The sequence below is a fragment of the Meyerozyma guilliermondii genome, genomic scaffold (assembly GCF_000149425.1).
Source record: "Meyerozyma guilliermondii ATCC 6260 scaffold_3 genomic scaffold, whole genome shotgun sequence".
In the NCBI taxonomy this organism is placed as follows: Eukaryota; Fungi; Ascomycota; class Pichiomycetes; order Serinales; family Debaryomycetaceae; genus Meyerozyma; species Meyerozyma guilliermondii.
This window is the reverse complement of record NW_001809798.1, coordinates 482,511-503,809: the sequence shown is the minus strand read 5'-3', so window position 1 is coordinate 503,809 and position 21,299 is coordinate 482,511. Positions and strand designations below refer to the sequence as shown.

The 21,299-nt window shown below is 44.5% G+C and overlaps 11 protein-coding genes across 11 annotated transcripts; 4 read left to right on the top strand and 7 right to left on the bottom strand. All coding sequences in view use genetic code 12, as the record gives it.

Annotated features, from left to right (window-relative positions):
- Nucleotides 1–4: 4 nt before the first annotated feature.
- Nucleotides 5–1,213, bottom strand: AAT22 (Aat22p; the record flags this gene model as incomplete). Its single annotated transcript, XM_001484798.1, has 1 exon — nucleotides 5–1,213. One exon carries the CDS (start codon nucleotides 1,211–1,213, stop codon nucleotides 5–7), a length of 1,209 nt encoding a protein of 402 aa, XP_001484848.1.
- An 80-nt stretch (nucleotides 1,214–1,293) lies between these two features.
- Nucleotides 1,294–2,880, bottom strand: PGUG_02576 (uncharacterized protein; the record flags this gene model as incomplete). The annotated part of the gene is made up of 1 exon (XM_001484797.1): nucleotides 1,294–2,880. One exon carries the CDS (start codon nucleotides 2,878–2,880, stop codon nucleotides 1,294–1,296), a length of 1,587 nt encoding a protein of 528 aa, XP_001484847.2.
- A 158-nt stretch (nucleotides 2,881–3,038) lies between these two features.
- On the bottom strand, nucleotides 3,039–4,154 carry PGUG_02575 (Nem1-Spo7 phosphatase catalytic subunit; the record flags this gene model as incomplete). The annotated part of the gene is made up of 1 exon (XM_001484796.1): nucleotides 3,039–4,154. One exon carries the CDS (start codon nucleotides 4,152–4,154, stop codon nucleotides 3,039–3,041), a length of 1,116 nt encoding a protein of 371 aa, XP_001484846.2.
- A 505-nt stretch (nucleotides 4,155–4,659) lies between these two features.
- On the bottom strand, nucleotides 4,660–6,837 carry PGUG_02574 (uncharacterized protein; the record flags this gene model as incomplete). The annotated part of the gene is made up of 1 exon (XM_001484794.1): nucleotides 4,660–6,837. The coding sequence occupies one exon, from the start codon at nucleotides 6,835–6,837 to the stop codon at nucleotides 4,660–4,662; it is 2,178 nt and encodes a 725-aa protein (XP_001484844.2).
- Nucleotides 6,788–7,912, top strand: PGUG_02573 (uncharacterized protein; the record flags this gene model as incomplete). The annotated part of the gene is made up of 1 exon (XM_001484795.1): nucleotides 6,788–7,912. One exon carries the CDS (start codon nucleotides 6,788–6,790, stop codon nucleotides 7,910–7,912), a length of 1,125 nt encoding a protein of 374 aa, XP_001484845.2.
- A 48-nt stretch (nucleotides 7,913–7,960) lies between these two features.
- RPS6A (40S ribosomal protein eS6) lies at nucleotides 7,961–8,578 on the bottom strand (the record flags this gene model as incomplete). Its single annotated transcript, XM_001484793.1, has 1 exon — nucleotides 7,961–8,578. The coding sequence occupies one exon, from the start codon at nucleotides 8,576–8,578 to the stop codon at nucleotides 7,961–7,963; it is 618 nt and encodes a 205-aa protein (XP_001484843.1).
- A 456-nt stretch (nucleotides 8,579–9,034) lies between these two features.
- On the bottom strand, nucleotides 9,035–10,342 carry RLM1 (Rlm1p; the record flags this gene model as incomplete). Its single annotated transcript, XM_001484792.1, has 1 exon — nucleotides 9,035–10,342. One exon carries the CDS (start codon nucleotides 10,340–10,342, stop codon nucleotides 9,035–9,037), a length of 1,308 nt encoding a protein of 435 aa, XP_001484842.2.
- A 1,079-nt stretch (nucleotides 10,343–11,421) lies between these two features.
- PGUG_02570 (uncharacterized protein) lies at nucleotides 11,422–16,899 on the top strand (the record flags this gene model as incomplete). Its single annotated transcript, XM_001484791.1, has 1 exon — nucleotides 11,422–16,899. The coding sequence occupies one exon, from the start codon at nucleotides 11,422–11,424 to the stop codon at nucleotides 16,897–16,899; it is 5,478 nt and encodes a 1,825-aa protein (XP_001484841.2).
- NAT4 (Nat4p) lies at nucleotides 16,900–17,532 on the bottom strand (the record flags this gene model as incomplete). Its single annotated transcript, XM_001484790.1, has 1 exon — nucleotides 16,900–17,532. One exon carries the CDS (start codon nucleotides 17,530–17,532, stop codon nucleotides 16,900–16,902), a length of 633 nt encoding a protein of 210 aa, XP_001484840.2.
- A 199-nt stretch (nucleotides 17,533–17,731) lies between these two features.
- PGUG_02568 (uncharacterized protein) lies at nucleotides 17,732–18,235 on the top strand (the record flags this gene model as incomplete). Its single annotated transcript, XM_001484789.1, has 1 exon — nucleotides 17,732–18,235. One exon carries the CDS (start codon nucleotides 17,732–17,734, stop codon nucleotides 18,233–18,235), a length of 504 nt encoding a protein of 167 aa, XP_001484839.2.
- Nucleotides 18,236–18,880: 645 nt separating this feature from the next.
- On the top strand, nucleotides 18,881–21,022 carry FRE10 (Fre10p; the record flags this gene model as incomplete). Its single annotated transcript, XM_001484788.1, has 1 exon — nucleotides 18,881–21,022. One exon carries the CDS (start codon nucleotides 18,881–18,883, stop codon nucleotides 21,020–21,022), a length of 2,142 nt encoding a protein of 713 aa, XP_001484838.2.
- Nucleotides 21,023–21,299: the final 277 nt, after the last annotated feature.

Here is a 21,299-nt window from a genome sequence, read left to right as displayed (position 1 = left end):
TTTTTTATTTCGATGTAGTTCTAACCACTTGGTCTATCGACCGACAAAAGTAATCGATATTGCTAGAATTTAACCCAGTGACATTCACTCTACCATTAAGAGTCATGTACACATGATAATCATCAATCAACATGCGGACTTGATTTTGTGATAATCCAGAATACCAAAACATGCCCTTTTGTTTGACAACATGGTCCCATTTTCCAGGAGTTTCAAGCTTCACAAGTTTGTCCATAATAATATGCCTGATTTTTTTAATTCTTGCAGACATCTGGAAAACTTCTTCAAGCCATTGTGATCTCAATTTCTCATCGTTGGTTATTTGAGCCACCAACCGAGCTCCAAAAGCAGGTGCAAACGAGCATTCCAAGCGGAAGAGAGATACCAATTGAGACTGAACATTCTGAACATGTACCGAATCACGCCCGACAACATGCAAGCATCCTGCTCGTTCACTGTAGAGACCCAAGTTTTTGGAAAACGATTGACACACCATAAATTCCATTTTTTGGTCCATAAAGTAGCGAACAGGCCAAGCATCTTCATCAAGACTACCACTTGCTAATCCCTGATAAGCAATATCAAACAATGTAAAGTGATTGTACTTGGAAATGGCAGACGCAATTTGTTCCCACTGTTCTCTAGAGTAATCAGCACCGGTAGGATTGTGACAACAGGCTTGCAAAATAAAAACTGATCCAGCAGGTACCTCTCTAATTGCGGTGAGCAAAGCATCAAAATCAACTCTTCCCGTTTGTGGATCGTAGTGCCTATATGTCTGAACTTCACCTCCCATATGCTTGACCATGGGTATATAATTATCCCATGCTGGAACTCCAATAACGTACTTGGTTCTCTGGATTTTATTGAGAAATGCCATGCCCATGTGTATGGCACCAGTACCAGATATTGTCTGCACAGATGCAATTGTTGTCGAGGTTGCAGGTCCAAAAATCACTTTTCTAGCTCCTTCAATGTACTCAGGAATTCCCCTCATATTGGTATAGCTATGACCAGGATCATTGGCAGCAAGTCGTCTTTTCGCCTCCTTAATAGAGGGCAATGTAAAGACAGAACCATCTTCCGATTTGTACACTCCAACAGATACATCGATTTTCTTCTGATAGGTGTCCCGGGAGTATTTATCCATGATATCCATAACTGGATCCACAGGACACGCCTCCACATTAGCAAATGCCGTTTCCACTGTCATTATTTTTGATCCTCTGAAAACCACCCACTTTATAATTTTTCATTACTCCGGGCCGGCCCGTGTAAAACCGCCATCTACCGCTAATTGCCGTTCAGCCCCGCAATGATTTTCCGGCATATAGCCTCGAGATCGCCTAGTTCCTCTTTGGAATTGCCCGTTTCCAACGTTTTTGCAGCCACAAACTTTAAATTGTTAGCCACCACTGAATTGCCCAGAAAGTCACGATTTGCGAAAGATGACAAAAGCTTTGCATAGTCGTCATAATTGAGTTTGTCAATTCCAATTTTGACAAGAAATATACCCAAACATTTAACTTTTTCATCGTAGTATATAGCAGGTGCTTCGGGTAAAAATGACATCAAATGCTTCATAAGTGTATTGTGAAAATGCGACGAGTCAAAGCGACCATTCAGGTACTCAGTCAGCCCTATCAAGGCAAATAATATTCCAACATCAATTGGGGAATCACAGCGTTCCACATCAAACCAGAGATCTTGATATGACGCTAGTTGTAAAGACAGAGATCGAACAAGTTTGGTAAGAAACTTCAAGTAGATGGCCAACACCTCACGATAGTATTGTGCGTTGTCAATGATGACTTTGCTGATACGTAATAAGGCCTGGTAATGGTCTTCCAATATAATCTTGGACATCGATTCTGTCATCAGATTGTTGAGGACATGCAAAGCTTGAAATTGTATCACGTCATTGAATAGTATGGAGAAAAACTTGTCAAGGAAATCTTTGAGGTCAACACTCTCCAAAAAGTTAGATTTTGTTTCAGCTCCATTGATTGTGTTGCCCAAGTTTACGGCACAAGCACCCGCACTGTATGGATCCTCTGAATCCAAGAACAAAGTAATCATTGTTCTTAGTGTTTTTTTATTGTCGTACCCATTCATGGACGAGATGTTGCCACACGCACCAAATAAGCGTCTTCGTATCATTGTTTCGTTCTCTATTGCAGGCACCTTGGGTAGAAGCTTTAAAATATCCGTGGAAATGTTCGTATTGTTGAATCCCGGATCCGACTCAAATTTCGTCAAGTTGTATAACAACGAAGAAACACTTTCAAGTATCATGCTATCATCACCGGCTTGGAGTTGTGTTTGGTAGATTTCCACTAGTTTCTGAGTCCACTCAATTGCTTTCCGTTGCCAATTGGAGTCTACAATAATTTTATCAATGGCAGATGAAACTATGGCTGCTTCTATCTCCAATTGAATATCCAAAAGCTGTGAATCTTGGTCCAAGGCATCGAATAATGCATCTGCAATACCAAAATCATAAAAGGTGTTCATAAAAGTTGCCTGAAGTTCGGTGTTGCGGATAAATTGACTCAAAAGAATGGCATACCTCAATCTCAAGTTGAAAGGGCTACCACCACCCAAGTTTGACTCGATGATACTCATCAATTGTTCATTCTCAGTTACAACCAATCGGTTTTGATCGCTATCGGCAGTAAAATTGACCAAAATTCTGACCGTTTCCATCGCCACTTCTTCACTTTTCATGAATCTACAACATTGTTCTATGAAAAATGTTGGCTCTTGGCCAAGCTGCTCTCGAACTTGTTCTGATCGCAACTCATCTCCCAAGGTCTTGAGGTGCGTTAAAAGATCTGGTGAATCCTCGTCGAGTCTCGAGATATTGTGCAAGATGTTCATGATCCACTGTGACTAGCGGTGCTGAAAAATAGAGCCGGTGTAATGGAGGTACTTTGCAGCAATGAGATCAAGAAGTGAAAGTTACTTTAAGTGAAAATTACTTCAAGTGAAAGTTACTGGTGGGTGTCATATGTATGTCTAGTCGTCTATTCATGTACTCATCTTTCAAATAACTTTTCTCCACTTCTCATTCCCAAAATGTATCGTACATCGATGCATAAGCTTAAGCTGCGAAGCACCGGCAACAAATTGAGCAAGTCTCGATCTCGTTGATCATTAATCCACCCCTCGATCATCACAGCATTGTCATCGTGAAGGGCGTAGCTCACGGGTGAGTTGTCTAGAATAACCACGTTTTTCAAATCATCTTCCTTTGTGAAAAACTTGGAAAGATCTTTGATGTATCCGACTCCAGGACGGTAAGTACAGTCTTGGCGGTAGTAGCGTCTTGTGAACACTTTCTGTGGTGTACTATGTGGATCATGAGGATTTATGCGAGCACTTATATCGCCTTCGAGCCAATCTATGATTGGATCTGCATACTCACGGACCGAGGCGGTGAAGATTTGTAGTTCATACCATTTGGCGATTTCACGAAGAAAGAAATCGCAATATGGACGCTTGTGTACATAGTATAACGTGGCAACGTTGTTGATTTTCACCTCGATCATATGGACCAGTGAAGATGAGCCCGAGAAAGATCGAGGAGACCCTCTACTCAAGGAGTGAATTAGTGTCTCGTCCAAGTCTAAGATGAGTGTTTTCCGCTTTTTTTTCTTTCCAGGATTTCTGGATAATGGGAAGAGCCGTTGAGGGGGAGGAATGATGTATTTGGAAGACGCTGTGGGAGATTTGATAGTGTTGGAAAGAATATTTTCTTGCTTCAAAAGTTCGGTTTTTTCGTCAAGGCTCTGTCTGTTCACCTCTAGCTTGGGTGGTACCAACAAATCGTATAGGTAGCCAAACGGGAAGCTGATTATCCACCACAAAAACATCAATGGTTTGACAACCAACAAATGAGGAATAACATACAAGATCGACCAACAGCTCCGGGCTCTAGTACTTTTCTCCATCTCTTCCACATTTTCAGACTCCTGGTTGTCTTCGGATATGGTGTATATAGAATATTCTTCCGGTCGAGTATCATCGGAGTCTTGGAGGGTGTCTCGTTCCGGTGTTTCTGGATCATTTTTTTCGTTTTTTTCGGATCCCGAGGCCCCGCCACCGGGATAGTAATGGTCAAGTGAACCGACCAATATTTTAACACTATTCATGGATGCATACTTGTTGTTTTAAGGGCAAAGCAGGGAACCACAATACCGATGCTATAAGGAAAATGAAATAAACAACCAGATCTCGATTCTCGAGTAATACCGATTTGATGCTAAATTAGTTATTAGGGTAGATTTTTAGCAATTGACCCGCTCTACAGTTGTTTTAAACCTCTCTAAATATACCCCACTAATGACCACGGTCGGATATTTATATATCGCAATCCTGCAGATGGTGTGCAGATGGGCCCAACTTTTGGGCCAAAAAAAATACCTGGGATGCCAAAACTTGGGTATCGAGGTCAAAGGATGCTGATTGTGAGTATTCCAGTACAATTTGAATATGGTCACTGTATATGAACTAAATAGTGATGGACCACGTTTTCAGTGCACGTTGCCGTTCGGTTCGGTATCAATTGAATTATCGAACAAAGTATGGGTGTGAGGATGTCACCGGATTCCCGTTCGGGATTATGCTGCATATCGAGCCGTTTGGCTGCGACATGATTTATTCTCTGGTTGCACTATTTACGAATCCTTGTAGAATCGAGGTTATGGATGATATGTTTCTTTGAACTGGTACAGGTGGAGGGGACCAGTCTACCAAACTTCGCAAATTGACAATGTTTTGCGTATCGTCTTCCTCGTCCTCATCTTCGTCCCCTTCACTAGTAACATCAGGTCCACCTTCGGTTCCACTTTCAAAACGAAAATTGCTCTCAAGATTGGTATGCGATAATAACATAGGCACGGAGGTGGTTTCCTCTTGCTCTTCTTCCTCTTGTTCCTCTTCAGGTTTGATCAATTTGACTTTGTTGGTATTATAACTTTTGCAGTATTTGCACTTGAGTCCCAAAATATGATACGGCACATTGGATTTACCTTTGCAATCATTACAGTTGATGATACAACGCCAGTTGCTATAGGGAGCAGGAAGAGGCAGCTGGCTGATTTCTTGGTCCAAAATACGAAACTGAGTGTCCATATTGACCACTGTTTTCTTGCACACTGGGCACTTGTAAGAATGCTTACTCAACTCGTCATAACATGCTTGGTGGATCAGATGGCCGCATTTCATGAACACAACCTTACTGACTGATGTAAATAGGTACTCGTTGCATACTGGGCAGTTACAATGAGTATTGTTGGACAAGCATTTGTGTCGCTCTTTGAGATCTATGCTTAGACATATGTTACACTCGTCGCAATGGAAGTAATCTTTGTCTAATCCTAGTCCCAAACGACAAATGCCACACTTGTCACAATGATATATGTCTTTTGTAGCGTCGTTATCGTAAAGCACACATATGGAGCAAAAATACCGAGCAAGTTCTTGGCCACAATCGACACAGCAATTCTCGTCGGGAACTTGAGGTGTTCCACAATGCATGCAGAGAACATGTTTAACTTCGGAGCGAATTAATTTGTGGTTTGATTCTTCATCATGGCAAAAACGACAAACGTACCATTTTTGGCACGTTGGACACTCAATCTTACAGTTTCGCTGGTAGTGCTGGCATCCTAGTATGGAGTTTACTGGAGCGTCGTGATATGATGGTTTGGTGTCTTCTGGAGTGAGCTGAACAAAATCGTCTTCATCCATGGCATCAGCGTCATTGCTGTCCAAAGGAGTGTCTTCAGGTACGACAAGCTCCTGTTGTTTCAAACCCTTTAAGAGTGCACGGTCTTCGCTTTTAAGTTTTTCATTAACGATTTTGTAATAATTCCCCAACATTAATTGAGTTACTAACTTATTTTTCAGCTTTTGTGACAATTCTTTATGGTCGGTAATCGTCTGGATTCGTTGCCGAAGGATCTTTTCGTCACGAAACTCATCCAATGTATCAAGATGGGTCAACGCACGGGCCTCTTCCGAGGTGAGTTCCTCCACATCCAAGTCACTAGCATAAGCAGAACTATCAGTGTCGGACAAAACATGGCGTGCTGACTTTATGCGGTGGCGTCCACGAGTGTGGCGGTGGCCCTCTTCGTTTTCTGGGATCACCAAATCATGCAAAACAGGGTGGTTTTTTGTGACAACTGCGTCCACTCCTCCGGGTTCAGTTTCTTTGTCGTCATCATCTATATCCGAGGATTCGTCCTCAGCTGGTAGTACTATTGTTTCGTGTATGATATTGGTCAATGGCTGTAATCTTTCAATGGCTGCACTCAACGAAAGACCATTCTTTAAATCAGACAAAAACTCATTCATTTGAAGCCGACTCGTCACCGCCGTTCGGATGGAACTAGCAAACTCCTGCTTTTCAGGATCTTTCTTGTAGGTCGATATGTATCTGGAAATCTCATTAGACAAGTCTTGAAGCTTGGGTAGGTTGGGTAAGGTGGGTAAATCAAAGGTCGGAAGTGACAAATTATCGCGATTAAGATATGATGATAAGTTGAGGTTGGGCATATTTGGAAGCGAGATATTAAGATGGAGCCTTCCGATCTGGTCTAGTTCATCAGCTAGAGAGTCCACGTCGGAATCAGACGACACAGGATCATTTTTGGTGTATCGGTACATATAGCTAGTCACTCCGATCGCACTGGAAAGTTGGCCCTCGGTGCACCCAACCGCATCGCGGTACACGCACCGAAGTAAGTGAAACAACCTGAAATAACTCATAAATTTAATAATGTTCGACCCCCAAGTTTTGTCCACGATAGAAAAGACAGTGGGGTACATACGAAAAAACGGACCGTCGTTTGAAGAGAGACTACGAAATAGTGGTAATCCAAAATTCAGTTTCCTCAATCCAGACGATGCTCATCACAATGAGTATTTGCAAAGACTCAATAGTGCCACTACTCCGACTCAGACTGGTGACATAGAAGTGAAAGAGACGGTTGAGGAAGCACGTAAAATACTTTTCAAGATCGATATCCCACCGATTTCCGAATATGATCTCGATATTTTAAAACTTGCAGCCCTCTTCGTTGCTAGAAACGGTCCAGAATATGGGTCAAAGTTACTTTCACATCAACGTGGGCGCAATGGTGGCGCTCAGTTTGGATTTCTTGATAGTAGGCATTCCTTGAATGGAGTTTTTCAGGCTTATGTGTACCAGTACAGACTAGCCATCTGCTCATTGCGTGCACAACTCCAAGACGAATTGTCTTTGAATGATGAGAAATTTAAGGCTGATCTACAACTTGTAGACCTGCTGCTTTCACCCGACTACTCAATAATACTGGATGCTTATAAAAGAGCGTTTCATCGCAAACAAAATCGAATGCGATCAAGAAATGAAAAGGTGGCTCAACAAGAACGTCAGACTCGATTTGCATCCATTGACTGGCAGGATTTCTCCCTTGTGGGCAAGCTTGAATTTGATGTCATTGACGAGGTGAGTGAATTGCCGCCTCCTCTTACTAGAAACGAGGTGATCTACCGATCATTAGAAACTCGCCAGGACGATGTATTGAGCTCTCGCAAACGCCCTGCTGAAAATGACCTAGATGAAAAAGAAAAGGAGACTTCAACAGATAAAGCAGCCGCGAAAATACCAGGTATGAAGATCAAAGCTGCTGGTGAGTCTAGACTTCGAAAGCACCAAAAAACTGAACCAACTATCAAGTGTCCCATCAGTGGTATTATGGTACCAGAACTGCAATTTGATTCACACCTAAAAAGTCTCCTAAGAGACCCAAGATACCAGGAACAACAAGACAACTATATCAAAAAGAATTTCAAATATGCATCCAATTTGACTACAGATCAAGTCTACGATAATATCAAAAGAATTGCCAAACGACAGTGATACCAAAGTACGTACAATTTATTAATACATATACCCGAGTGTATACGTTTAAGCCTTCAAGGAAGAGGCTCTTCTCTTTCTAATCTCAGCTCTCTCGGCCTTACGTTCGTGCAAACGTTGAGCCAACAATTGGGCGTATTCAGCAGCAGCGTCTCTTTGTTGTTGAGCGTTCTTGATCTTCTTAGCTTTCAAAGCTCTCTTTCTTTGCAAGGTTTGAGGAGTAACCAAACGTTGAATCTTTGGAGCCTTGGTGTATTTCTTGTCACCCTTGACAACCTCACGTCTGACAACAAATTGTCTAACGTCATCCTCCTTGGACAAACCAAAGAACTTTCTAATGTGGTTGGCTCTCTTTGGTCCCAATCTCTTGGCAGTGGTGGTGTCAGTCAATCCCTCAATGTCAGCTTCACCTTGCTTAACAATGGACAAAGACAAAACAGCCAAGTCTTGACCAACAATGCATCCTCTAACGGACTTTCTCTTGCGCTCACCGGTTCTTCTTGGTCTGTAACAAGAGTGTCCCTTGGCCAACAACAACTTAACTCTGGTTGGGTGCATAACACCTTGTTTCATTGGGAAACCTTGCTTGTCGTTACCACCAGTGATTCTGAAGATGTAACCCTTGAACTCGTCACCGACAGAGTCACCTTCGACTTCTTGGCCCATACGCTTCTCGTAGAAGACTCTCAATTTGTGTTCATCGTCAATGTCGATACTCTTTTGGGTACCGTTAGCGGGATAAGAGATGTTTAACTGAGTTAGTATCAAAGATAAAAATCCTATCGATCATTTAGACTTGGCTATAGCACGGGCTGGTATATCTTTCGAGTTATATGGACCATAATGTGGAAACTTACCTTCATGCTGGTGATTCCTATTCCTGAGACTTCAACAAGTGAACTGAAAATTTTCGTGCTAGTCTTTTTTTCTGAGAACTGTATACAGGACGGCGGGTCGCGGGGATCTGTGGTAGTGGTCCCGTGCCAGGGCAGAGCCCTAACGAGGAAGATAAGCAAATGCAGGATATCAAGTAGAACTGTACGACTTACTACTACCTTGTATTGTTACACGAGTTTATAATGTTACATGTTCAACCCTTAGCTTCTCTCTCTAGTTTACATCTCATTCCTTTTTTTTATCGTAGACTTCATACATCAGCGACGGCAGTGGTTCCAGCTTTCCCTGCTGTGGTGTAGGTCGGCCTTGCCATGGACCACCAGATGGCATCATATTAAAGTACTGAGGCATACCATTGGTCATGGGGGTCATACCTGGTTGGGGCCAGTCTTGAGGAGGATAAAAATTTGATGGAGATGGAAAAAGGTCAACGTAACGAGATGGTAGTCCCGATTGTGGAGTCTGATCTCCGCCCGAATTGTTATTTATTGCCCCCATTACAGGAGCCCCGGAAGGCTGATGCACAGAAACAGGATACTGTTGGCCATGAAGAGGTCGTAATTTGTTGTAATTATTGAATGGTGGATTGGGCATTTTGGGAAGATTTTGTGTAGACGGCGAATGCTGAGCTGATGGTGGACCTCCAGGAACCTGCCATTGGTACGGCTGTCCCGAAGTAGGACCACCTACGGGCAGAGGCTGTGGAAGTGGACCATAGAAACCAGGAGCCATGGCACTTGCTGGTAATCCAGGTGCCGTTGCACTAGACGGACTGAGTTGATTCTTACTCTGGACTGGCAACGGCAATGTAGGTTTATGGCTATCATTTGGCTTGAACGAGTCCAAATACTTGGTTCTGATACTGGGAGTTGTATTACCATTGGCATTGCGATCACTATTGTCGCTGACTGCCAGATTGGAATTATCTGGAGTTTCTTGTCGAGTAACATCAATGGCAGTAATGGTCTTTGCGCTATCATCGATCTTACCCTTGACATCAGAAGGAATTTGCACTCTCAATACAGGCCTTTGGTGGGCCACATGGTCCACATGAACCTGGGGAGGCGCAGGCGGGGCGACTGAGCTTTGGTCAGACTCGCCATATGGACGACCTATTCGGATAGGAATGCTGGGTTCCAGCTCCCGCTTCCGTTTCTTACGTCTAGGAGGAGTGGATGAGTCGTAGTCAGCCTCCGAATCTTCGTCTTCATCGTTGGCATAATCACCAATATTGCCCATAAGTGGAGCACCTCCAACATGCTTTTTTTTCTTGTAGCCACCATAATCTTCCGGCGACTTGGCCTCGTACTTGATGTCAATATGCTTGTATGTCTTCAAAAGCTCGTCTGTATCAACGCTGCTGTATTCGTACACTTTGGAGTTGTTTCCAAGGATGATGACCGCGAGATCAACCTGGCACAAAACCGCCAATTCATGAGCTTTTTTGAAGAGACCTGCCTTTCTCTTGACAAACGTCACTGTCCGGTTTCGCTCGTCCGTAATTGGCTCGATTTCAATCTTTCTCCGTCCCATTTTTCAAACAAATTAGGGGAACTGAAGAATCACTAGTGAGGTAAAAATGACAAAGAAACACACTTTGAGCTCTGATGGTTGAAGTATGACAGTAATATATGAAGCTTGATAGCAATTCTGAGCTTTAAAATGCTTTAGATGTTGTCGAAGTGATGGTGTGTTTGTCCCTAGATCCGTTCGATGAGGCTGTATCGAAACAAAAGTCGCGCAGATGATTAAAATTCCAATGAGTGCACCGGCACATAAACCTGGTTACCAAAGAAAGTTATCACTATATTATAGTGAAGGTAGAGGTTGCAATTGAACAATAAACTTGTGTAATTGTTCGTAAAAAACACTAATTTTTAGCGTTTTTTTTCGTCCCTGACATCATGCCCCCACCTACAGCGGGGCGCAGTCACAGTCAGCCTACATGGCTGTGATCTTAGGTAATTACGGGCAGGGGAAATCTACCACCTTTATAAGTACTTTTAGATGTTTCCACTGGATCTATTAATGGAGCATGGAGAGGGCATCTAATCTCGGGGTTCTGCATTGTTGTCCGCTTCTATTTATATCGGAATGTCAGAACTATTTTTAGATTACTTGGCAGACGTTGAACATGGCGATCGGAGATGCAGGTGCTAATTGAATATTATAATGCGAAATTACGAGGTCTTTGTGTAGATGAGATAAGACATAGAAAGGGATGATTGTATCAATTGATAGCATTAATAAATTAATCTTTGAAAATGGTTTATAGACGAATCCAGTCACCCAATACAAATCTAGTCTCATATTACGTTAATTGACATTTGCAACTCACTTACTCTCTAGTAGTGTTGCGAAATACTGAATTACTGCAAAAAGCTGAAAAATTACCAAAAATAAAAAATTTCCAAATTTCGAAAATCAAAATTCAAATCTCTTAAAATCAAAACCAACTATAACGAACAACCACATTAGTCCACCCTGTCTCCACCTGTCTACCTGTCTTTCATTCTCATCCACCTTGATCTTGCCTGATCCTCACATCCATACACCGACAATGGGAACACGCTGCGCGCTTTGGCCACACCATAAAGGCTGTCGTTACAACCATGGAAAGTGACGCCGGTGCCCAGCAGCCTCCCGAAGCGTCAGAAAACTCAAATATGTACGGGGGATACCAAACTGAAACCGAAAGTGATCCCTTGGTTTATAAAAGTGATAATAATCACAATCCTGGTTCAACGAATTTGGACGGCCCAAATTCCATTGTTGCTCAAACCGAACCCAATGCCGTTTCCGAGAGAAGAACAAGTGTTCTTCAGCAAGCAGACGATGTGCTCCCTCGTCATCTGTCCATAGATGATGCAATTGCTTCGGTAGCTCGTCAACTGGCGGGATTTAGTGAAGACTTTCTTCGCCGTGACCTGCGAGTGTCGGCTTCTCATAGTTCACACAATGAAGCCGGCCATCATGCTGATTCTGAACAGCTTGAAACCCGTCTTCCAGTGCCAGAGAATGTCCAGGAACACAACAATGTGTCCAATACTGAGAACCATGAAAGTACAGGAGCTCCAGCAGATGATTCGTTTTTTTCTGAACTAGCATCCAGACCCGAGACTTCGGAGCAGTTTTTCAGCACTCATGCGCAAGAAGAGATAACCCCCTTAGTAGATCCATTACAAGAGGTGGACGAGCGTCGTGAGTCATTCCCATGGGAAGAGCTGAAGGAAGGAGCCGATTTCTTTTCGAGCCTAGGAAACTCTGAACACAACCAGACCCCTGCCTCGGGTACGGAAGAGCATGAACAGTCTCATGTCTCTACTCTGTTTAATGAAGAAGAAACAGCGATTACTCATGGCAACGAGGAAAGTATCCCATGGCCCTCTTACGACGAAAATAGTCACGAAGCTCATGCTCAGCATACCTCTGAGGGTGCGCAAGAAACTGACTCAGTTGCTCCTCTGGCTCACACTGTCCACGAATCAGATTCAACGCCTACTCCAAAACCAGACTCGACCAATGAGCTTGATGAGCTCTTTGCTGGAGACGACGACGATTTCTTGCAAGAGATTGTGAAAGACCAGGAACCTGTAACAAGCAATGGAAATCAGGATACGAAGACACCCAGCTCGCAGGAACCAGAGCCAGCCGAAGAAAGCCAAGTTAAAAAGAAAGATTCCTTTGCATTCTTGGAATTAGACGATGACCTTCTTTTGGATGATGATTTATTACCAGATGAGGAGGACGAAGGAGAGATTAACAGCAACGCAACAGTAGTCCAGCCACAGACTACAACTACATCTCGTTACAGCAGACCACTGCAGCCAACGTCAACTTCATCGTCTTTTTCCAAGCCAGTTGCTGCTCAAGAGTTTAACAAAAAGCTTGAAGAAGCTAAAAAGAAACATGATGCGTATGATTTCCCATCAAATTTACTACACCTGTCAATTAAACCAGCCCCAAGAACGAACAACAAGTATGCTGCACCATCGGGCTCAGCTGGCTCTCCAAATTCGGCATCAGCTTCAGCTCCACCACCCCTGCTGACTACGTCGCTACCATTGCACCCTCAAGCAGCTCCAGGTGTAGCACAAGAGAATCGTCCACCTCTTCAGTCGCACAGTTCTGCACCAAATCAGGCTCCTTCCAAGTCTCCAGCCAAAAAGTCATTCTTTGAGGAACTCCCCATTCCTACTCCAAGAGCTGCAGTGAGACCCGCAAGAAGTGGGCCATCGAAGCCATCTCCTGTGACCGCAAAACCGGCAGTTGGACAGGCTCAAAAGAAACCAACACAGCCTCCTGTCAACCCATATGCCATGCAAAACCTCAAGACTCCCTCCGCAGCATCCAGTCCAGCAAGTGCTGTCCCACAAGTTACATTGCCCAACGCACCTGTTGGTCCAGTTCCTCCCGTGGCCCCCATTGGTGGTGTGGTAGCTCCAGGTCCATTTTCTGATATGGCATCGGTAGCTCCACTTCCACAATCGGCACCCCAAAACTCGTTGCTGGCAACTCCCAATACGACATCACAACCTCGAAAGTTGTCAAATGCAGGTTCTAGCCCATATGTTCCCAAAGTGGGTCCTTACGGACCATCTGGCCACACCAGACATCATTCCAGAGCGAGCTCTTTGGTAGGAGCAAAAGGTAAGGAGGTCAATCCCTATGCCCCTGCTCTTTCTCCCGTGAATGCAAGTGGTGGGCAAATGCTGCCTCAAAATCAAGCTTCGAGTTTGTCCGCTGTAGCACCACCGACAGCTCATCTGTCCGCCACGGCTAGTAGGTTACGTCGGATTTCGAATCCTCGCTCCATTTATGGAAATGCAGTTGCGCAACAATTGAAGCCAGTGGACCCTAATATTAGGTTTCAAAAACAATTTCCAATCTTCAACTGGGGTCTCAATAACAATGTTTCTATGATTCCTAAGAACATGCAGAGGAACATAAACATCAAGCAACTCACGGGCGGTGCGTTTACGGAAATCTTGAAATCTTTCCCGGGACCTTTGAGTAAGAAACTGAAAGCAAAGGACGTTGAAAAGTGGCTTAAGACCAAAGTGACCCATTTGGACAGCTCTACGCCTAATGTGGCCACAAATGAAGCGAAGCTTAGCGATGAGGTCGGTGAAATCCTAGCAGCTTTGGTGGCCTCGAATGGAGACGTTAGGTCGCAAGAATTCATCTCTACTGCGTGCTCCGTCTTAAACCCACACCATTATTCACAAGTGGAGGCGATGGCAACACCACAAGGCTCGAATCATTCTGCAACGGCATACAAGCTCGACAACAGTGGTCTGAATCAATTACTCACTTATTGCCAGGCGGGCCAGACTGATCGTGCGCTAGAGCTCTGTGTGGCAGCGGGAGATTGGGCGTTAGCTTTGATCATTAGTCATAGCATGGGACCCCAGGCATTCGGAAAAACCGCTAGCGACTTTGCTCGTACCTCGTATCCATTCCAAAAATCTCAAAGCAAGTTGAATCACCTTATGCCTATTATTTTGAAGGTTTTCTCTGGAAATGTGAAAAGCATTATTGAGGATTTCCAAAACGTTGCGACTGAACTCGAATGGGTATTGTTGCATTGGAGGGACGTGGTGACTCTGATAGCTGCAAATGCCATACAAAATGGAAAGGTGAACGAATTTCTCAATGAATTTGGTCAACTCTTAGCATCGCACGGCAACTTTATAGGGCGAGACGTTTGTTTTATTTTGACTGGGGCACCTCTTTCCCCTTCATTTTCAGTTGTTGGAGGAGACAGCCAAATGGGACTTTTCTATACTGAGATTTACGAGTATGCTCTCAGCCAACGTTCAGCAGCAACTGCAAACACTTTGTTGCCAACACTTCTGGTCAAACTCCATCATGCCCAGCTTTTAGCAGATTATGGGCTCAATGTTGATAGTCAACGGTACTGCGATCAAATCGGTGCATCTTTGAAAACAACCAAGCAACAGGTGCCGCCGGCAATAATTCACGAATTCCAAAGACTTTTGGTACGGGTTTCTGACACCGGAGCAAACGATCAAAGTTGGTATGGGGGTATTGGAAAGATCAATAAGATGTGGGGTCAACTCGATAAGTTGATCAGCGGTGACGAAAACACTGAAAAGAAGGGAGAAACTGGGTTGTTTTCCAAGTTTAGTCCTTCAGTTTCGAGAAATGCTTCAACAACTGACATACATGCGTTGGATCGCCCAGAATTTCACAGTATGGTCAGCTCCATGTCTGCTCCCATAACCCCTGGTGAACAATATGGAAGAACACCCTCTTCTGTGGCACCTGTCACATCGCTACTGGGAGTGAGCTCATCTCAAACGAGCAACCCTTTGACTTCCGTACCTCGTTATGCTCCGCCAGCCAAGAATAGTCGTCCACAGCAATCTCCACAGCAACCAACTAGAAGTCACGACATGGCCCCACACAGCGGACTGCGCTATGCGCCATCAAACGCTTCGCTGCTGAATTTGGGGAACCCTGAAGAAGCCATTCAATCACGAAAACCACCTTCCAAGTACTCTAGACCTGCTCAAGTTGGAGCAGCTTTCTCTTACAATAATCCAGTTGCTGAAGCCTCCAGTCTGTCAATTGGCCTGTACGGGTCGCACGCTGTTCCAAATCCACCACCAGCTACTCAGGGCCACACCAAGCAACCCTCGTTCAATAGCATTGTGTCCAATGATTACTCGGTCATTAGAGATCACAACAGATCTCCTCTGGTTCAAAGTGACATCAGCTTGGATTATCCCGTTGATTTTAGAGAAAGAATCGCAGAGCTGAAGCAGGAGTCAGAAGAGAATGCAGATATAAAGCAACTAAACGAAATACCTACCAACGGAAACGGCAACGAGAATACTCAAGCTCAGTCTTCGAAAGACCAATCTTCTCCATTACCCTACGCTAACCAATCTGGTACAACCATGGACTCAACAGAGGTAGCTTCTCAACAATCACAGCAGCCACCACCACCACCTCCCAAACTTACACAGACACCAACGCAACTGCCATCAAGAGGTCCACCACCAGCTGTATCAAGATCGCCATCCCAACCACCAAAGGCCAATCCTTATGCCCCTGGAGCCCGTACGAATAAACCTCGTGGAAGAAATCGGTATGGTCCTCCCAGCGCATTAGGATCGAATGCGCCTAGCGTTCCTGAGGTCAATGGTAATAGAGCACTGGAAGAGCCCAAGAACGTCAATCCAAAAGTACATGAAGAAAAGACTTCAAATATAGACGACAGCTTTACTAGCAGTTACCAGGAAGATACACAAATGAGTCTGCCTCTGCTCATGCTCAACCACAACCAAGGCGCAATCAACCAAACAGAAAGACCAAATAGTAAATTTGGTTTGGGAGACGAGTTCCCAATTCCTGGATCGCCTGAAGTAACTACAAGAGCAAATCTGGTCTATGGTGGCCATGGGGGATTTTTCCTGTCTAGATTGTCCCAGTCACAGCAGTCGACAATGTATCAACAGTATGAGGTGACGGATGATACTGTACAAGACTATGTGCCTGTAGTGGAAGAAGAAGACGAGGAAGAAGATGCACCCAAATCGCAATCTAGCCAGCCAGCACAGAATGGAAGCAAATCAGCTGCCAATGCAAAGGGACAAACAGGGCTATTCAGCATTTTTGGAATGAGAAAGAACGACGGAAAGCCAAAGCCTATACGTGCCAAGATGGGAGAGCCTATGAAGCTAGTTTATGATGAGGAGATGAAGGCATGGATCGACCCTTCAATTCCTCGCGATCAGCAACTCAAAAAGGCAGCACCACCACCTCCACCGAAAATGAAGACCAGTGCTAAACCTAGTAACGTACCAAGTGTCGGAGAAGCACCCTCGCAACAGCACACACCTCAAACGGGACCAGTGCTTCCACCAGGCAACCTGAGTGGACCCACCCCAAAGCCGATTGGCAGTGGACCCAAACCGCCAGCGCCTAGAGCAGGCACGAAACCACAATTGGCAAATGCTAATTTGGACGACCTTTTGTCGCTCAGCTCTCAACCAGGAGCAGCAGGACGGAAACCCAAGCGTGGAGCTCGCCGTGGCTACGTGAACGTCATGGAGCAATGATTATCGTTTCAATATATAGTACTCGGGAACCACGGTATGATTCCTCAATTTGCGGTCGGTTGGCGAGTCGTCTGCGAGGATATAGCCGAGTTTCAAGTACCATTGGAGTGCGTGGGTATTGTCTGTGAACACGGTTAACATGGTAGCCTCGCAGTGTAAAAGTGGAGGTGTTTCTGGAGATTTGAGAGTTTCTGCCAACCGGTGGAAATCCAGAAGAAGACGAGACCCAACCCGAAGGTGCTGGTAAGCGGGATCTACGTGGATTTCGTATAGATAAAGTACCGGTTCATCGTCTCCACGAGTAAGCATATAGGAAAGAAACGCTACTAATTTATCATCGCAGACATACAGTATATATACGAGCCCTGGTGTGACCATTTCCTCTTTCTTTTGTTTGTGCCATTGTCGACCTTGGGTCCGTATGTAATGCTGTCGCAAATTAGTATCTATTAATGAAAGAAGATTTGGGATCTTTACAGTACGAAAGTCTGAACAAATTCTTTTGGCCGACAATTCCCCAACTTCCAAGACATCAGGAAAGATAGTGCATGACACAGAGGACAAGGCAGTGGCCGCAGCAGCAACCAATTGAGGGTTATCCTCGTCCAATTCTTGATTCAATGCGATGCTCATCAAGGTATAATTATGCAATAATTTCACGCGCGAGCAATACCGCGAAATAAAATAGGTAACGCTATTCTTCCTCTCTATATTCACCAAAAGGTATCAGAACGCAAGATAAGGTGACTATCAAAATACTACATTGCCACAAGTCACAGCCACCCACACTTGGTCACCAAATAAGTTGTTCAAGCTCAATTGCAATTTTACCATGAACTCATCTCCGTCCCAAATAGCTCACCAAAGAGCCACAACCCATCGTCGACCCGTCCAAAACGACCACCGCAAGCGTGGGCGACGAGAGGCTCAAGAAGCACGACACCGCACCCAAATGGCGCGCATAGATTTGGTCCGAGAGAAGCAAGCTGAGCTTCAAGCTACTGGTGATATTCACCAGCGCGCGGCACGTGACGCCAATTGGGAAAACGATTTGGATGCACTTCTCGAGGAAGAGCAGCAAATCCTCGAAGAAATGCAACAATTGGAACTAGAAGCATTGGAATTGGACGAAACTCTGGCCGATCCCTCGTTTCAACCCAGTTGGCAAACGTCAAAATGCGAGCAAGCGGCCGACGGCGCGCGGGCTCAAAACCACACAGCGCCAAATTCAAGTCAGAATTACGACGACGACGATGACTGGGACATTGGCAACGAAACGATCGAGTGTATTCTCGCGGCGGAGGCGAAGCTGGCTCAACCACATGATTGGAATTAGCCGAAGTACATTTTTCGCTTTCACGATGGTTTCGGACCCTGATCGTGTTTCACACATCTTTTTTAATCAGATCCATCGCGCAAAATAATCTCGGCACGAAATTAAGAATTGGGGTTACAATAAGCGGTCAAAAGCCCTGGACTAGAACCCACTTCATCCTGCAATCGCTGATTGTCACACATGAGGCGTACGGACATATACCCGAGCTTATTAATGATTACCGGCTAGTTGTTATGCATGCGGGCTATTCAGCACCAACACATGCATGGGCAAGGTTAGACGCAGGAATTGTGACTGTTACGGGCGTGCGAGCCCCATCAAGCGCATTGTTTATGGTTTGGATGCAGTCCTGATTTATCTGATTATTCCAGTTTCTGCACTGGTTGACGCATGGTGTGCGGCCCGCGTGCATTGACATGCATATCGGATAACAACTCGAGCAATAGCCATGTGTGCTTCTACCAACTACAGCCAATCAGTGCATACGGTAATTACCTTATTCTGTCGGGCAAAAAATTTTCGTTCTTTCTTTCTTGCGGTATAAATTGTCGACGATAGTATCAGGGGTTGAGCCATAGGGAAACTATAAGGGCATCGAATAAATTTCTATAAGCTTCATCAGCCTCACCAATCTTTTCACAAACTATGCTATTGATAAGATATTTGGCACTTAGTTTGCTAAGCTTGTTCACTGCAGTTGCGGCAGAGGGTGGTTTACATATCTATTCCAGAGATGAGTGTGCATACCTAGCTTGTTCAACGCTTATTGGCAAGCAAGCTCTCTACTTTTCTGAAGAAGAAGAGGATTTTGGATACTGTGACAATAATCGTCAACAAGCATTTGGTACAATGGCTTACTGTTTGATGACAAGTCCTCGAAGCGGGGCATTGGATTATTTCATCAACTACTGTCACGATTACGGATTCGATTTGACTCATTCTGACCTCATCAAATCAGCTAAGAACGCTTCGGTTTACGCCACGAACACTATCACTGATCCTGATTTCAGCGAAACCGCTTTATACTACAAGCCTGCTCTTTTGAAGCCAAAGAAGATCGCATCTGCTTACTATTCAGCTTGGGGAAGATTTGGAAATTACAACTATGGAACATGGTTCGGAGTAGCATTGATCGGATACTGGTTTTTTGTGTTCCTCATTGCCGGTCTTTGCAACTTGACCTATTTTTTGTTCCCATCTTTTGTCAAGTCCCTTAACGGTCGCATCTCCAAGACATTCAGGGCCTACATTTCCCTTCCATCTTTTGGACGTAAGACTCACGCCCATCACAAATCGTTCTTGTATGCATTTGAGTGGTTGGTTCCCACTCGTCTCGAGTCTATCTTGGTTATTGCTTACTGGATCATGTTGCTTTGTTTCAATGTTACCGTCTACTCTCATCAAAGTCCCAACTTGTATTGGCCAAAATCCAAGCTGGCAGAAATGGGTCGCAAGATTGCAGACAGAACTGGGTTCATGAGTATGTATATGATGCCTCTCTTGGTATTATTTGCCGGACGGAACAATTTTTTGCAATGGTTGACCGGATGGTCTTACTCAAGATTCATGATTTTCCACAGATGGATTGCCAGAAGTGTCACCTTGTTGGTGTTGCTCCATGCTGTTGGAATGACATACAATGCCAAAGGTATTGGAAAGGGAAAGTATGAGACGAGAAATGCCCAGCCATATGTCAGATGGGGTTACGTGAGTTTCGTGGCTATGTGTCTTATGTGCTTCCACTCGCTTTTGTGGTTCCGTAGACACCATTACGAACTCTTTGTTCTTTCCCATATTCTCTTGGCTGTATTCTTCATTGTTGGCGGGTGGATTCATGTTGCTGACGACCAACTTGAACAATTCTTTATTGCGTGCACTGCCATCTGGGTATTTGATAGAGTGGTGAGAATTGGTCGCTTGTTGAGTTTTGGTGTCCAAGAAGCCACCTTACAGTTGAGAGCCAACGAAACCATCAAGGTCACCATTCATCGTCCGGCTTACTGGAAACCTTTCCCTGGATGCTATGCCTTTATTCATATTTTGAGACCTACCCACTTTTGGCAAGCCCACCCATTTACCATTGTTGAATCTGCCATCGAAAACAATACCATCACCTTTTACTTGAAGGTTAAGGGAGGCATTACACATGGCTTGTACCGTTTCTTATCCAACCAACCAAATCAAACTGCTAAAGTTAAGGCTCTCGTTGAAGGTCCCTATGGCCAGCGCAGTGCAGTTGACAGATTTGATAACACTGTGTTTTTAGCTGGAGGTAATGGTGTTCCAGGGTTGTATTACGAGGCAATGGACATTGCCAAGCGTGAAAATAATGCTCACAGGGTGAGATTTTACTGGGTTATCCGTCACTACCGTTCTATTGAATGGTTCTATGAAGAACTCTTGAAGATGAAAAATGTCAACATTGAGCCTGTGATCTATGTCACGCAGCCTGATGTGGGACTCATCGATCCGTTCTTCAGAGACTCGGAATCTGTTTCGGAGGAAGAACTCGAAAAGAGAGAGGAGAACAAGGAAGATGTCCTTGAAATAGAATCGCAAGATTACGTCCAGGGCTTGAAGGACAAACTTTCCTTTATAGAATTCAGAGAAGGTCGTCCGGAATTGGAAGCCTTGATCGACCAGGAGATCAAAGATGCCGACGCTCCTATTGCTTTCGTGACTTGTGCTCATACCTCCATGGTAGACGACACCAGAAAGTATATTTCACAACAAGTTCCCGGGTCCAAGCATCGTATAGAACTCTTTGAACAGATTCAAGGATGGTAATTAGATTCTATAGGAAACTCGACATTGAGCAAACTATTCACATACCAAATCTGTCAATATCAAGCGACGCCGCAGCCAAGCCTCCGGCACACAACGACTTCCATTACACAAAACGCGACTCCAATCGCGCTCCAACTCTTTCAACAAAAACAGATCAGGAATTTTTTTTTACCGAAATATCCCTCAAACAGTCATTCTTTTCCTAAGGCGAAAGGCACCAGTATCTTTCCCACCTTAGCCACCTAAAACTCACTTTCCTGTGTTGCTTCAGTCAGTT